A 17,481-nucleotide genomic window follows, 5' to 3' on the forward strand; every position below is an offset into this window, starting at 1 on the left:
CATAATGGGGGGTAGAAGTGAGGAAATGGAAATGCAAAGTAAATGAACCTCTCAAATTGGCCACTCTAAAGAAAGATGACCTGAAACCAAAAGGAAAAAGAAATAACAAGTGGAAAGAGATTTTGGAGGTGATCTTCCTTAATCAAGGAAGTTTGATCGTGGCTGTGGTTGAAGTACTCATAGGTTAGGGATGTTTACCAACAGAACTGGTCACATTTACAGGATAAATAAGAAGACATGACTTCTAACCACTTTTAAAAGGCACTACCAGGTAGATTATACATACAAATAAAATATGGGATTTGATTATTTCATGTTTTGGCAGACAGAACATACACATCTTAAGGACCAAACACCTTGCTTTTTCTGGGTTGTTGGAAAAGTCATGACACATTTTTTGCATAGAAAAACATGTGGAAAGTCATGACTTTTCTGACAACCGAATAGCTCTTATACAGTTTGACAAAATGGAACTCTTCTACATGATAAATATGTCTCCTTTTATACAGTAAAATCCATCCTGAGTCCAACAGCATTTTCAAACCCTAATTCCTTTCTACAAGTTACTAAATTACTTCATGACAAGCACCAAATGCCCTCCTATTGCTTGGAATGGTATGATACACTTACTTTTGACATTTGTTCCAGCTTTTGAAGATTCTATTGCAGACAAAATAATCCTTTATGACATTTTATAATATTCTACCCAGTTTACTGCTTTCCAGAATTTATATCATTAATTAAAAGCGCTTCTTTCAATCCTCCCGCCAAAAAAAAAAAAACTAAAAAAACTAAAAAAAAAACAAAAAAAAAACTAACCTATTCCCCAACTACCCATCAGAGACCAAATAAAAGTCAATCTATCACAGCAGCAGTAATGGTCATGCCAATTTCACAGTGTGATTTGTACACTCATTTCATTTTGAAAATGACCCTGCCCTCCATCTGTCTAAGCCGAATGTCCTGCTTTGTTCAAGCCAGGCCTCTGAAGCTACATCACATGAAATAAGGAGGAAGACACAGAATGACCACATTTCTGCCCACTTAAGCTGACACACTCACAAACAGATATCAATACAATGAAGAAAATACAAATAGATATCAGCACAATGAAGAGAACTCCAACTGATGATGCTCAAAACGATTGGAGAAATTGGGGAAAAGCAGGTAGCCTTTTTTTATGTTTCACACACTTGCAAGAAGCCAACTGAAAGAGAACGTTCTTAATGGTGTAAATTCAACTCTGCAAAACAGAAAAACTGGGACCAGAAGATGGTGTAATGGTTACATTGCTGGACTCCCACATAGTTGACCACTGTTTGAGACCTGGCAGCTTAAAACTCATACCAAGTGTGTGGGCATGCGTGCCCAAAATCCCAAGAAGATAATGAAGGAGAAGGGACTGTGGTGTGGCCATGCCCCCAGGAGGTGATTTCTTGTTTTCTGTCTCTCTCTGTGTGTCTCTCTGTCAAGTGCATGTGCCCTATAGCAAAAATCTCTTTAAAAAAAAAATTCACTCTGAGTGCATGTGTGTGCATGCATGCCCAAAATCCCAAAAGAAGAACAGAGAAGTAGAGAAGGGATTGCAGCACCTCTCGGGGGTGATTTCTCACTTTTTGTCTTCCTGTCTCTCTGTCTCTCTGGTGAGCACATGTGCCCCATAGCAAAATCTCTCTTAAAAAAAAAAAAGAAAAGAAAAGAAAAGGGAAAGAAAGAAAGAAACCACACACAGAAAGAAAAACTAAAAATATAAAGGAAATTTCCTATTTCAATGTTCTGTCATCTTATCTTGACTTACTAACAGCTTACCCATGAGGATTTTAAAGTACTGACCTTAAATTTCCAACTGCCAGATGTCAGTCAGCCAGCTATAATGGAGATGTACTCCTCATACCTTGTCCATACCTTATTATTGAGTAGCACTATCCAGTACCCTTCTGCTCATATACCTTCCTTCGTATAAGACCATAAAAGTAGCACCTGGATATCAGGTTGAAAGATGCCTCAAAATAGGGTCATACTCACATTCCTCAGACATTTTCTGTGGGTATATTGGGTGAATCTAAGATCTACTCAACCCCCCTGAAAGAGCTACAGTTTTTCCCCTTTTCAGCATTGATGCCTTGGGAGATTCTTTATATGGTTCCACACAGAAAGACAAAACTGTGCCAATTTTCATCAAGTGAAAAGATACAATGAGAACATAATGCCAGTCTTTTTATGATATGAACAATTATATAGCTACTACAGTCTCCTCCCAATGAAAGTACGTAACTAGGAGCTACACAAGCCCCACTAGTCACTTTCTAACATCTGTTCACAGCTGCAAGTCAGGTACAGAAGGTCAATGTCTACTGTCCATAGTAAGTTAGTTGGTTAATCATAAGTACTTGGCACCAAACCTGGGCCCTTATAAACTTATCTACTAGAGATATATTGACTCAGTTGCTTTATTTATCAGTTACTATTTCCTACTGAATTTAGCTGTTGGATATAGTGACTTAGCCAAAACCTGCACAGATGTTTTAAGAAGGTTAGAAAGTATATATGTAAATGGTCTGTAATAGAGAGTCACACAATATGGTTGATGTTCATTCTGTAATTTATATAGAGAAAAGATTTATAGGTAGCAATCCTATTAAGGAGGCCATATAAAGTACTTGCATTGATGTTTTTAAAGATACAGTGAAGACATAAAATAATGCACTGTATAATGATGTTTGAAACATTGATGAAACACATGAAAGATGGTAGTCCCATAAGGAGCACAGAAGTTATAACATCTAAAAGACCTGTGTAGTAGGCTGTACCATCTAGGATTCTGTAAGTACATACTATAACATTTGCAAAATGCCAAATCACCAAACTATTTCTCAGATGTTATTTGGTAATTAAAAGATGTATACCTGAATATCTACATGAACCACACTTTGGTGTTTCAGAAAACATGTAAGATTATGAAGGACACTGATTCCTCGTTGAAAGGGAAATTTGGAGGATCACACAATGAATATTAACAAATTTAAACTTCAACATATATTATATATTTCTTGCTCTTAAAAAAGGAAAATTCACATATAAAACTGATCCTCTACCAGTACTAGTTAAAGTTCAAAGCACTTTTTCCGCTATACAACCTTTAGAAACACCCCAAATAAAGACTCTTTGGTCGCTGCACTATTTGTTCTTAGAAACTGGACCCTTGGAGATCCCTTAGAATAATCATTGCTAATCAGGGAAATTACAAGGAAACACCTGCCTTTTCTATCTCACTTTTTCACTAAAACAACATGAATCAATGCTATTTGCATGGACTCACAGTACATAAAGCTCAAAAGCACAAAGGAACATTTGGTTGTAAACCTCCCTCTGGCGCTATGACGCTAAAGAGAACACTAGGCAAAACAAAATTATATATATATATATACATATATATATATATGTATATATATATATTTTTTAAAAATTATATAATATTATATATATTAAATATATAATATAATATATATTATTTAGTTATTTATTTATTTTCCCTAGCCTGTCTAGTAACAGAAAAAACTGAGCAAACCTCATTGCCCAAATGCCGTGGGCACGAAGAGACTACGTCTCCCAGCATGCACCACGGAAACGGATGAACGGAGGCGCGACTAAAACGGTGCATGCCGGGATCTAGAGTCCCCATCTCTTAACAGACGGAATAAGTTCAGAACGGCTCCGTGATTAACATCGCTCCTCAGTCGGTCTTCCATGATATCACACGTTGCGGGATACACGCCACTGATTCTTTTTTATTCCTACCGTTTTCCAACGCCGCATATTACACACTGGAGAGACGTCCGCTTCCGGTTGTCTCGTTGCCGTGGTAACGAGCACGCTCAACCATCTTGGCGGTTATGGCGGGCCTGGGCGCCACGCACATCCCTGACGGGGAGTTCACCGCCGCGGTGTACCGGCTCATCCGGGATTCCCGCTACGCAGAGGCGGTGCAGCTGCTGGGCGGGGAGCTGCAGCACAGCCCCAGGAGCCGCGCCGGCCTGTCGCTGCTCGGCTACTGCTACTACCGCCTGCAGGAGTTCGCGCTGGCCGCAGAGTGCTATGAGCAGCTGGGCCAGCTGCACCCGGAACTGGAGCAGTACCGCCTGTACCAGGCCCAGGCCCTGTACAAGGCCTGCCTCTACCCAGAGGCCACCCGGGTGGCCTTCCTCCTCCTGGACAACCCTGCCTACCAAAGCCGGGTCCTCCGCCTGCAAGCCGCTATCAAGTACAGTGAGGGCGATCTGCCAGGGGCCAGGAGCCTGGTGGAGCAGCTACTGAGTGGGGAAGGGGGAGAAGACAGTGGAGGTGCGAATGAGCCGGATGGCCAGGTCAACCTAGGTTGTCTGCTCTACAAGGAGGGACAGTATGAAGCTGCGTGTGCCAAGTTCTTTGCTGCCCTGCAGGCCTCAGGCTACCAACCTGACCTTTCCTACAATCTGGCTTTGGCCTATTACAGCAGTCGCCAATATGCCTCAGCTCTGAAACATATTGCTGATATTATTGAGCATGGTATTCGCCAGCACCCAGAGCTAGGTGTGGGCATGGCTACCGAGGGCATTGATGTTCGAAGTGTGGGCAACACCTTAGTCCTCCACAGCACTGCGCTGGTGGAAGCTTTCAACCTCAAGGCAGCCATAGAATACCAACTGAAAAACTATGAGGTAGCACAGGAAACCCTCACTGACATGCCACCTAGAGCAGAGGAAGAGTTGGACCCTGTGACCTTGCACAACCAGGCACTAATGAACATGGATGCCAAGCCTACAGAAGGGTTTGAAAAGCTACAGTTTTTGCTACAACAAAACCCCTTTCCCCCAGAGACCTTTGGCAACCTGTTGCTGCTCTACTGTAAATATGAGTATTTTGACCTGGCTGCAGATGTCCTGGCAGAAAATGCCCATTTGACATATAAGTTCCTCACGCCGTATCTTTATGACTTTTTGGATGCAATGATCACTTGCCAGACAGCTCCTGAAGAGGCTTTCATTAAGCTGGATGGCTTAGCAGGGATGTTGACTGAGCAGCTCCGGAGACTCACCAAACAAGTACAGGAAGCTAGACACAATAGAGATGATGAAGGTATCATAAAGGGAGTAAATGAATATGACAATACCCTTGAGAAGTACATTCCCGTGTTGATGGCACAGGCAAAAATTTACTGGAACCTTGAAAATTACTCAATGGTGGAAAAGATCTTCCGCAAATCTGTGGAATTCTGTAATGACCACGATGTGTGGAAGCTGAATGTGGCTCATGTTCTATTCATGCAGGAAAACAAGTACAAAGAAGCCATTGGATTTTATGAACCCATAGTAAAGAAGCATTATGACAACATTCTGAGCGTCAGCGCTATTGTCTTAGCTAACTTGTGTGTCTCCTATATTATGACAAGCCAAAATGAAGAAGCAGAGGAGCTGATGAGGAAGATTGAAAAGGAGGAAGAGCAGTTGTCCTATGATGACCCTGATAAGAAAATCTATCACCTCTGCATTGTGAATTTGGTGATAGGAACACTTTATTGTGCCAAGGGAAATTATGACTTTGGTATTTCTCGAGTTATCAAAAGCTTGGAACCTTACAATAAAAAATTGGGAACTGATACCTGGTACTATGCTAAAAGATGTTTCCTGTCCTTGTTAGAAAACATGTCAAAACACATGATAGTGCTTCGTGATAGTGTGATTCAAGAATGTGTTCAGTTTCTAGAACACTGTGAACTTCATGGCAGAAACATACCTGCTGTGATTGAACAACCCCTGGAAGAAGAAAGAAGGCATATGGGGAAGAATACAGTCACATATGAATCCAGACAGTTGAAAGCGTTGATTTATGAAATTATAGGATGGAACATCTAGTAATGGCTGATAATGACTTTCTCTTAATGATTTCATTATCTCTACTTGGTACTGTGTTATCTCAAGTCTCTTTCACCTTTACACTCATTATAATTTGAAGTTTATAGACCTTAAAACTATAATTAAGATAATTAAATATAGCTTTTTTTGTGAAACCTCACAGATGAAATATTATCAAAACCAATTTGAACCCTCATAATTTATAAAATTCTCAAGTAGTATATTAAAAATTTAAATTTAAATGAAGTTACATCTTATGGTTTGTAATGCCTGTACTCCCTTTCCTTGTTATCTACAGTGCTTTACTGTGTCTTGAGAGAACCCTGTATGACATGATTCCTTTTCTAGGGAATAGGCACTATCAAATCCAGAACTCAGATAAAGTGTAGTGCATCTGGGCTTTAATAATCTTCTGGGGGACTTTTTTTTTTCCAACTTATCCTTAAAATTATACAGTGTATAGGTTTTGCATTACTTCTAGGATGTTTCAGGGAGGCTTTCCAATACACATGTAATGCTTTATTTAATAATCATTTTTTAAAAAAACCTTATGTTTTAAATGCATTTTTTTCTTAGAATATCCAAGAATTGGTTTTAAGTCCTGTGTCTGCACAGAAAATGGTGCCATAAAACAGAGACAATGAACAACTGACAGTTTTTCCTGGATTTCTTTTGCTCCATTTTTTTATTAAGTTGAATATATAAGTATAAACAAGCTGAGATCTTATTATTTTCCTAACAGGTCAGTGATTACTAATAGAGTTAGTCTTAAAATTCAGTTTTGACCCAGCCTGCTGGTGCAGTTGGTAGCAAACGACTGCATCGCTGAAAGCTATGTGGCCAATGACAGGTTCAGATTTCTCTTTCATCTGAACACATGCCAGCATCTGGGTGACTAAGACCCTGCAAAAGTGCTTATCTCCTCTTCTCTTTTTTCTCTTTTCTTCCCACCCCACCCATGTGTGTGTGTGTGTGTGTCTTGTGCACACACTGAAATAAAAAAAATTTTGAAAACCTTAGTTCTAATGTCTTTGTTTTGCAAATTAGAATATGATGATTATGTTCCTATTTGTGGCTTCTTGGAAAAGGAAAAATATTCTGCATTATGACCCCATCAAATTCTATTCATACTACAGAAGGAATGGTTTGTCATTAGATCCAAAACTTTCTCTGGTAGATTCATAATGCTAATTTCATATCTACAATCGTCACAGTAGATTTGGTGGTGAGGGTTTGCAGATTCGGGGTCTGGTTCTCAGTATGCTGAGAACCTAATATTCATTCAGTCCAGGCATTAAAGGAGCTCCAAGAGCTTTACTATTTGTTTTCCCCACCAGATACACCCATTATTCTTTAAAATGTAACTGTGAACTCCACTCTTATTTGGCTCAGAAAAAGAAAGTATTAAGAAATGAGATGAAATTGCAGGATTTTGACATTTTGCACCCCCCCACCCCCACCCCCCCAAAAAAATCCCAGCAATTTCTCATGGTTCACCTTAATAGCTTTCTACTAAAAGATAGGGATTCCAGCTATAATAAAACAATATATTTTTTTCCTTTCTGAAGGGTTCAATTAGCTACTAAAGTACCCAGATGAAGTATGATCAGCACAACTCTGTATCATGACCACTTTGGATACTGAAACTATCAAAATAATCAGAAAATAAGACTGTGGGGTATAATACATGATCAGCAATTTATAGCACCTGTAATCTATTATTTGAGTTGCTAACATTGACCAGCTGATGAAAATTACTTAATATTTGAAGGAAACAGAAGGAATCTTTCTTTTTTCTTTTTATTTTCTGAGAAGGAATGTTTTAATAAATGATCTAGGAACTTTTCCACATGATTAAGAAGAGTAGGAATTATATAGTTCTGGGTTCCTTCAGTGATTCCTTACAGAACGGTGTCCTTGTACTACAAAGTAACTCTAGGAGCACTTTAAAATTTTGTTTTATTTCTTCCAAAAACATATATATACACACATAAACTTACTCCGCAAACTTCCGCTTCCTGTTGTCTCGTTGCCGTGGTAACGAGCACGCTCAACCATCTAGGCGGTTATGGCGGGCCTGGGCGCCACGCACATCCCTGACGGGGAGTTCACCGCCGCGGTGTACCGGCTCATCCGGGATTCCCGCTACGCAGAGGCGGTGCAGCTGCTGGGCGGGGAGCTGCAGCACAGCCCCAGGCGCCGCGCCCGGCAGTAAAAAACGGGAGCCGCGCCGGCCTGTCGCTGCTCGGCTACTGCTACTACCGCCTGCAGGAGTTCGCGCTGGCCGCAGAGTGCTATGAGCAGCTGGGCCAGCTGCACCCGGAACTGGAGCAGTACCGCCTGTACCAGGCCCAGGCCCTGTACAAGGCCTGCCTCTACCCAGAGGCCACCCGGGTGGCCTTCCTCCTCCTGGACAACCCTGCCTACCAAAGCCGGGTCCTCCGCCTGCAAGCCGCTATCAAGTACAGTGAGGGCGATCTGCCAGGGGCCAGGAGCCTGGTGGAGCAGCTACTGAGTGGGGAAGGGGGAGAAGACAGTGGAGGTGCGAATGAGCCGGATGGCCAGGTCAACCTAGGTTGTCTGCTCTACAAGGAGGGACAGTATGAAGCTGCGTGTGCCAAGTTCTTTGCTGCCTTGAAGGCCTCCAGCTACCAACCTGACCTTTCCTACAATCTGGCTTTGGCCTGTTACAGCAACAGGCACTACGCTCCTGCGCTAAAGCATATTGCTGAGATCATTGAGCGTGGAATCCGCCAGCATCCAGAGCTAGGTGTGGGCATGACCACCGAGGGCATTGATGTTCGAAGTGTGGGCAACACCTTAGTCCTCCACAGCACTGCGCTGGTGGAAGCTTTCAACCTCAAGGCAGCCATAGAATACCAACTGAAAAACTATGAGGTAGCACAGGAAACCCTCACTGACATGCCACCTAGAGCAGAGGAAGAGTTGGACCCTGTGACCTTGCACAACCAGGCGCTAATGAACATGGATGCCAAGCCTACAGAAGGGTTTGAAAAGCTACAGTTTTTGCTACAACAAAACCCCTTTCCCCCAGAGACCTTTGGCAACCTGTTGCTGCTCTACTGTAAATATGAGTATTTTGACCTGGCTGCAGATGTCCTGGCAGAAAATGCCCATTTGACATATAAGTTCCTCACGCCGTATCTTTATGACTTTTTGGATGCAATGATCACTTGCCAGACAGCTCCTGAAGAGGCTTTCATTAAGCTGGATGGCTTAGCAGGGATGTTGACTGAGCAGCTCCGGAGACTCACCAAACAAGTACAGGAAGCTAGACACAATAGAGATGATGAAGGTATCATAAAGGGAGTAAATGAATATGACAATACCCTTGAGAAGTACATTCCCGTGTTGATGGCACAGGCAAAAATTTACTGGAACCTTGAAAATTACTCAATGGTGGAAAAGATCTTCCGCAAATCTGTGGAATTCTGTAATGACCACGATGTGTGGAAGCTGAATGTGGCTCATGTTCTATTCATGCAGGAAAACAAGTACAAAGAAGCCATTGGATTTTATGAACCCATAGTAAAGAAACATTATGACAACATTCTGAGTGTCAGCGCCATTGTCTTAGCTAACTTGTGTGTCTCCTATATTATGACAAGCCAAAATGAAGAAGCAGAGGAGCTGATGAGGAAGATTGAAAAGGAGGAAGAGCAGTTGTCCTATGATGACCCCGATAAGAAAATCTATCACCTCTGCATTGTGAATTTGGTGATAGGAACACTTTATTGTGCCAAGGGAAATTATGACTTTGGTATTTCTCGAGTTATCAAAAGCTTGGAACCTTACAATAAAAAACTGGGAACTGATACCTGGTACTATGCTAAAAGATGTTTCCTGTCCTTGTTAGAAAACATGTCAAAACATATGATAGTGCTTCGTGATAGTGTGATTCAAGAATGTGTTCAGTTTCTAGAACACTGTGAACTTCATGGCAGAAACATACCTGCTGTGATTGAACAACCCCTGGAAGAAGAAAGAAGGCATATGGGGAAGAATACAGTCACATATGAGTCCAGACAGTTGAAAGCTTTGATTTATGAAATTATAGGATGGAATATGTAATTATGCCTGATAATGGCATAACTTTTATAAAATGGCTTTCTTACCCATATTTCTCACTTTTTAAATGTATTTGACTTCAGTATATTTACATTTGTTTCATATTGGATTTCACATAAAACGGCCAAAAAACAGTTACATCTGAGTAACTCTACCCTTTAATAAGAAAAGCAGAGATGATGCACTATAAAGTGGATCATCTGTGCATTTTTCCGCTAGTGATAATCACCAGGTCTTTCCTTCAAGCAACAATTACAAGAGTAACATCTTTATATAAATAGATAATCCTAAATAGCAATATTTTGGCTTTGAACTTTCAAAAAGTGTATAGCATAATGCAATGAACTGTTGGAGTTTGTGTTTACACTTCTCTGGTGACTTCTGTGTAAACAATTATCAGCTCATGGCTAGACCATTTTTCAGTCAACAAAGACAAACCTATTTCGTCATCTCAGGATGACTGCTTTGTCCAATAAATTTAACTCTTAACTGTGTGTCTCCACTTTCAATCTTTTAACTTTCTTGAGCTCAGCAAAATCTAGTATGGACCTTGGTCTAAGGTCTTTTTAAAAATACGGGTATTAAATGAATGAGAATCCTTCCCTCATTTTTTTTCAGTTTATGACAGTTAGTGAACTAATTTTCATTTCCATAATTGTGTTGCTTGCTTGGTTCTTTAAGTTCATTTTTCTTCCATAAGCAAGAGAGAGAGAGAGACAGAGAAAGAGACAGCACCCCCAACAGGGTCCTTACAACACAGTCCACCCCCAGCCTTCAGCCAGCCCCAGGTCGTGGCAAGCACATGCCTGCAGTACTCGGGAAAGTCTCCAGACTTGAACTAAGAACTTCCTATGTGGGATTGTCTCACAAAGCATCACATTTTACCATTATAGTTCCATCACATCCCTGGTTTTTCATTTGTATAATCAACCATTTTCCTTATTTTTCATTTTTCATTTTCCAGGATTTATTGTGTCTCTTTTTGAGTACCAACAATGATTAAGTGTAGAAACTTTCAAATATTTTTAGTATATGGAAAAATGAGCACTGAACTAAGAATGAGGAGACTTAAGTTTGAGTTCCAGATCATAAATCTCTAGCTTTAGGCCTTCAGAAATGTATTTAGTTGGGGTCTCACAATCATTTCTAATACTAGATGTTCTTTATAGTTACTTTACAGATAGATATTACATCTGATTCTGTTTAAACCATGTAGAAGAAAGTTGCCTTTCTTCTTTTATGACCTAGATATAGAGAAGTTAGTCAGGAAATGAAATATATCATTGTATTTCAATGAATGTTTTCTCACATTTTGGCTTACAATAAATTAACTCACAACTTAAATGCTTGCTATCTTTTACAGTTGGATATTATAACATACTAATTGCTACGAAGAAATTTGGAAGTGTTTACGTGCAGCTCTAGCTATGAATGTATATAGAGAAGTCCCTGTTCTCTACTATGGTTGTGCATAAATTAAGAATTTTGTAAATATTTAGAGATGATATAAATCTCTTAACTTCCCTTTTTAGTTTATTTACTAATCTATAATATGTTGGTGGAAGAGAGATTTTCTTTCAATCCTTCCTGATATTGATAAGCCACTCTGCTTCAGGAGTTTTATTGATGGGCTATTGTAATGCATATTTTCTTCCAATTATTCTGGATATAATTAGAGCCTCTTCTGCTCTGGCTGTGAAGGCACACAGCTTCCAGTCTACCAGAAATCTGGAAACAGAGAAACAGTGGAGATGTAATGGAGATTTAGCTGTGTGATTTACTTGACAACCCACCTTGGATCCCCTTCATGTCCAAATTTCAGTAGTTAATCAAATGTCTACCGCCATTAACAGAACAGAAATAATGGATAACAGAGTGGGAGTAACAGATGCAGAGTTACTTCTGTAACTAACTCACCAAATCGAATCATCAGTCCTCACACCCTTCTTTCATTTAATTCAAGGAGGAAAGGTCATGCAGACTTTCTAAAAGAGAAAGCCTCATGGAATAGGAAGACAATCTCCAGTTTATAAAGCCTTCTCTTGGAGTGTTGCCTTTCCCTGTCTTCATGGGTCTATTTAAGAGATAGTAGTGTTTACTGCTGCAGAATGTATCACAAGATAAGAAATGAAAAATCTTTCTTACCAACTCCTTTCTCTTTCCCTTTTTTATCTTCTCCCTTTTGTCAATTACCAGGACAGTTTTTTCCTGATAGCTGGCAGTTGAAACCACAACCAGTTGTAAAAGATGCATAGCAACCTTTTAACAGTAACTGTCAGGTAAGCTAGCACTATGATTAACAAGGTGACTTTAAAAAACCTTTTAACCATGCATTTTTGCAAAATGGGATAATATTTATTGACAAGTAGTGACTTTCAAACTGGTAATGCCAGAGTAAATTTCAACAGCACTCACCAAAAGCCCTAGATCTGTTTAATTTGTGGAATTCAGTGCACTTCATTTGTATATTTGCAGTAACTTCCATCTTTTTAAAATTTAATTCTTTGACCTCAATAGAGAAACAGTGACTGAAATTTTAAAGACATGCACTATTTTTATTTTTAGAATGTTCTGTGACATTGGGAATTTAAGATACCCAATTCTAGAGGACTTTTGCTTTTCTGTATCTATATCATTTTATACTAAAAATAGAGAAAATAGCTAGGAAGTAATTAAATTATTAGTCATAGTATTTAATATTCTCTTGGGAAGTGAGCCTTTACAAGGAGATTATACTTGAATCTCCTATGAATTAAAATTCTTTTGACTGTTTAATTAAATCAGCTCCCTTAGATTTGGACCAAGACTGAAATTTTTGTGCATGCCCAAAATCCTGATGGGAAGAAAAAATTGAGGAAAAAGGATCACAGGGATCACAGCATGACCATACCCTTTTTTTTTTTTCTATAGAGGTTTTCGCTATAGGGCGCGTGTGTTTGCCAGACAGACAGAGAGAGACATAGAGACAGAAAGCGAGAAATCACCCCCCCAGGGGGGATGGTCATGCCGCAATCCCTTCTCCATTCTCCTCTCGGGATCTTGGGCACCCACGCACACACACCCGGTGTGAGTTTTAAGCCACCAGGTCCGGGACGCGAACCGCGGTCGACTACGTGGGAGTCCAGCGACATAGCCATTACGCTAACTGCTGGTTCCCATGACCATACCCTATTGACAGGTAACCTCTCTCTCTCTCTCTCAAGTGCACTTGCCCTCTGGAAATTAAAAATTAAAAAAAAGGGAGGGACCAGCAGTTATATCCCACCTCCAGTTTCAGATGGCCCAGATCACAAGCCCACACACACCTTGTGAGCTCAGAGAGGTCACGGGATGGGAAACCAGGACCCCTCCCATGTGGGTTCAGCTGTGCCACCACTACACCAACCCCCAGCCTGGAAAATAGTTCAGTGTATATTAATAGCATGAAAGAGAAACATTTGTTAGTTTAAGTAGGACCTTCCAATAACTCAATTGCAAATATGATTAGGTGAACATGTAAAATGAGCCCAAGTCCTTGTTCAAAAAATGCATATGTGTTTGTGAAAGTAAAACACATCATTCTCAGTGACTGGAATACCTTAGTTAATATAACAAAAGGCTACAATCATACTGTACATAGACCCCTAAGTTGTGTGAGGAAGCATTTGTTGTTTTTTTTTAAGAGAGAGATTTTCGCTATAGGGCACATGTGCTCACTGGAGAGACAGAGACAGAGAGACAGAAAGTGAGAAATCGCCCCCCATGACGGCTGGTCACACCACAATTCCTTCTCCTCCATCCTCCTCTCAGGATTTTAGGCATGCCGATGTACATGTCTGGCATGAGTTTCAAGCTGCCGGGTCCAGACTTGAACCACAGTTGACCACGTGGGAGTCCAGTGCCTAAACCACTATGCCACCCACTGTTCCCTATTGCTATTATTTTGTTTTTAATTATTTTATTAGGAGAGTCAAATGCTTAAGATAAAGGACATAAGACTAAAAGTTTCACCAACGCTCATGGCAACTGCTATAAAAAGCATGTCCACAGAGTGCCTGCAAACTCTTAGGATCTTGTTCAGACACATTAGTAAATTACCAGCTAGTTTTTCTACTCAGTCTTTTGTGAAAACTCAAAACTCCTGTTATTTCAAATTTGCCAGAGTCATAGCCTATAGTTTATGTACTTCATAGATGGAAAGAATATATACTTTTGGAAATAGAAAATGTCTATTCCATTTTTAAGTCAGGAATACTATAGCAAGAGATAGTTACATCGTCACATTGTTAAAGAAACAAACAAACATTGGTGATTCAATAAAATGTGGGGGGAAACCGGTATAGAAAGCAAACATAGATACCAGAGACAGTGTGGGAGGAGAGCGGGAGGTGGCAGAGGGTAAGAGATAGGGAACCAAGGATGGAGGGAAAAAAAGCAAAACATCCAGAAAACAAGAAATGGAAGATCATTTGCTGACAATAACAAGTTTGTTGATGTGCTCGATTGAGACAATATACAGTGTACTCTGGATGGAAAATCTCATTTTGTATGCTGTAATGATGTACAGTGAATGAATGCAAATAAATAAATTGAAAAAAAAAGCAGTCAGATTCCATAAAAAAAAAAAAAGAAACAAACAAAAAAAACTTCAGGAATCAGATCTTAATAGAAATATTTTGCTGAAAAAGATCCTGCTACATAATAATACTATGTTCTTAGATATGCCAAGGAGTGCCATAATTTTATGCTTTTACTTTGGAAAGTCAACACTTCCATAGTTAATACAGTATTTTTATTTGCAGATCTTTCATCCTTGTACCGATTCCTTACCAGTTGAACTGTCCTGACAAAATGCTGAAAAAAATAGATCAGAGCTATGCTTGTTATGATCATGCTGAAAGTAATTTTAAAAACTAAAGCAACAATTTTCCTGACAACATGCATAAGATTTATAATGAAATGATTGGCAAAATTATAAAATTATTCTGGAAATAATTATGTAAAATATAAAATGGGGAATGACAAATGCAATCTCTTACAACATTAGTAGATATGACCCAAACAATTCACTTTAATTATAAGTTAGGTATTATGATAAATATCTGAAGGAGCAGATGGTGGTACAGTGATAAAACTTGTCATTCTGTGAGGCCGTCCCACATGGGAGGTTCTCAGTTCAAGTCTAGAGACCTGCCTGAATAGATTGGGCACCTACGTACCTGTGATCCAGGACTAGCTGAAGACTGGAGGTGGATCACAGTGACCCTACTGGGGAAGGTCTTTCTCTCTCTCTCTCTCTTTCTGTCTCTCCTATTTCTCTTGCTTATGGGATTTCTCTCTCTCTCTCTTTCTGTCTCTCCTGTTTCTCTTGCTTATGGGGAAAACACACTTAACAAAATACACATCTGGAATATATTTGTGAATAGAGCTTGAACGACAAGGGGTTTGGACTAGCTCAACTTTTGAATCATAAAACTGAGGCTCGGAGAGATTAACACAATTTGCCCAAGATCACAGAGCCAAATAGTGGCAAAGTCAGAATCAGAATCCAAGGTGGCTAGCTCAATTCCCACGTCCTTTCCACTTAGCCACTTCCCTCCCCTTAGGTTTTGTTCTGTTTCGTTTTCAAATTCAGTCAATGCTAAGAGTTTCTTTTGCTAGATCTATGACTTTCACCATTTAATTAGTGGTTTAATAAGCTTTTTCCAAAATACACTTAATGAACACATTCCTGGACTGGCTTAAATTACATTATAGTTTTGAGAAGTGTGCTGGGGAGGGGTCTTAAGTGGAACTACATATTGTTTACAGCAGGCATAGATTTAACTGGGCTGTAATCTAAGTTGGACAAAAGGATTATTGACCACTTATTATTTCATACATCTTTTTAAAAATCACTTTTAAATGATTCCTCTCCAAGTTTGTGATTTCCTCCCCATTAAATAGTCTAGCCAACAAGCTCATAAAAAGAGCTGTCAGAAGGCTTCTTTTTACCTCAAGTGCAGAGGACTGTGAGGTACTTAATTCAGGTGCTATTCAGCAGAGATCCAGGTGATTCTACAAACATTTACAGTGTTATGTTGCTGGGAAAGCTCTCATCACCTCTTTAAAAAAAAAAATGCACATAAGAAAGAGGCCCTCTTCTTTATCTGAGCTGCCACCACCTCATGTCCATGACAGATGTCAGCCTAGTAGTGAAGGTGACTTTGAAGATACCAAAGAAATAGAACTTTAGTCTTTGATGACATATTTGAGCCATGGGTTATCTACCGCAGGGTCTGTTCCACCTCTGTCTACTATAGGGTGGGAATAATAGTTTGTTTTATTGTTTAAACTCGCTTGCACCAGATTTTTCTGTCACTTGTGTTTAAAAGAGGACACACTCAGGACCAGCAGATGGTGTAACGGTTACATCACTGTACTTCCACATGACCGACAGTGGATCAAGTCTTAGACCTAGTAGCTCAAACTCACACGTGTGTGTGTGTTCCCAAAACCCTGAGAGGAGAATGGAGGAGAAGGGATTGTGGTGTGGCCATCACCGCCTCCGAGGGGGAGGCTTTCTCCCTCTCTGTCTCTCTGCCTCTGGCAAGCATACACTCCCTCTTGCAAAAATGTCTCTGAAAAAAAAAAAAAAAGTGGACACATTCATCATTAACAGAGATTCTTTCTTTGACCTAACTCTGCTCAAGCTCCCCTGGACTTTTCAACCAGGCCGTTACATTTGAACTTCCATGTTTGTCTCTGCATTGTCCAATTTTAAAAATTCTGTCAAGTCAGTTTAGCTAGAATCCCCCTTTTTCGTTATCTGATCACACTCAATACATAATTGGGTTACTCATCTTCTACCATCTGATCATCTTGGCTTGCTTTCAATTAGAATCCTATTAAGCCTATTTATCCAGAAAAAGATGATAGACAGATAGATTAGATAGATGATTGATAGATAGAGAGAGATGATAGATAGATAGATAGATAGATAGATAGATAGATAGATAGATAGATAGATAGATAGATAGAGATAGATAGATAGATAGATAGATAGATAGATAGAGATAGATTTCCCCTTATCCATGATGTTTCCTCGTGGTAATTTTCTATCTGTGGACCCCTACTTTGCCCCATGGCTATAAATTTCCACTTAGCTATGCTGTATTTGGAGTTGAGCACAATCTTTCTTCCCTATTGCAGGATCCCATTTTAGTGGCCCCTATATCTATGGAGATAGTTCTCCCATGACCTTACATGAAGGATGCCTTGCCACCTTTAATAAGTGCCACTGAATGATTTTTTTCTTAACACCATATATAGGCCATGCATTTTGAGTGTTGTTCGGGAGGTAACAAATCTTTAAGCATATTCCTGAACATACTGGTAATCTAGTCTTCCTTGAGACCCAGCAATGCGCCTCAGGTCCAGGTGAGTAGAACAAAATTAATTGACCTTGTAAATATATTAACTAAAAACTTGACTTCGTTTGTATTAACTGCTCATCCAGTCTTTTGAAATTGCAAGAGCTACT

The 17,481-nt window shown here is 39.8% G+C and overlaps 1 protein-coding gene and 1 pseudogene across 1 annotated transcript; both read left to right on the forward strand.

Moving 5' to 3' along the window:
- The first annotated feature begins 3,609 nt into the window (after positions 1-3,609).
- Positions 3,610-6,844, forward strand: LOC102472850 (tetratricopeptide repeat protein 30B). The gene has a single exon (XM_006151667.1). It carries the CDS (start codon positions 3,894-3,896, stop codon positions 5,889-5,891), a length of 1,998 nt encoding a protein of 665 aa, XP_006151729.1. The 5' UTR covers positions 3,610-3,893; the 3' UTR covers positions 5,892-6,844.
- Positions 6,845-7,942: 1,098 nt separating this feature from the next.
- On the forward strand, positions 7,943-10,433 carry LOC102472408 (tetratricopeptide repeat protein 30B-like; annotated as a pseudogene).
- The last annotated feature ends 7,048 nt before the right edge of the window (positions 10,434-17,481 follow it).

This window comes from Tupaia chinensis, unplaced genomic scaffold, assembly GCF_000334495.1.
Source record: "Tupaia chinensis unplaced genomic scaffold, TupChi_1.0 Scaffold000322_1, whole genome shotgun sequence".
Taxonomy (NCBI): domain Eukaryota; kingdom Metazoa; phylum Chordata; class Mammalia; order Scandentia; family Tupaiidae; genus Tupaia; species Tupaia belangeri.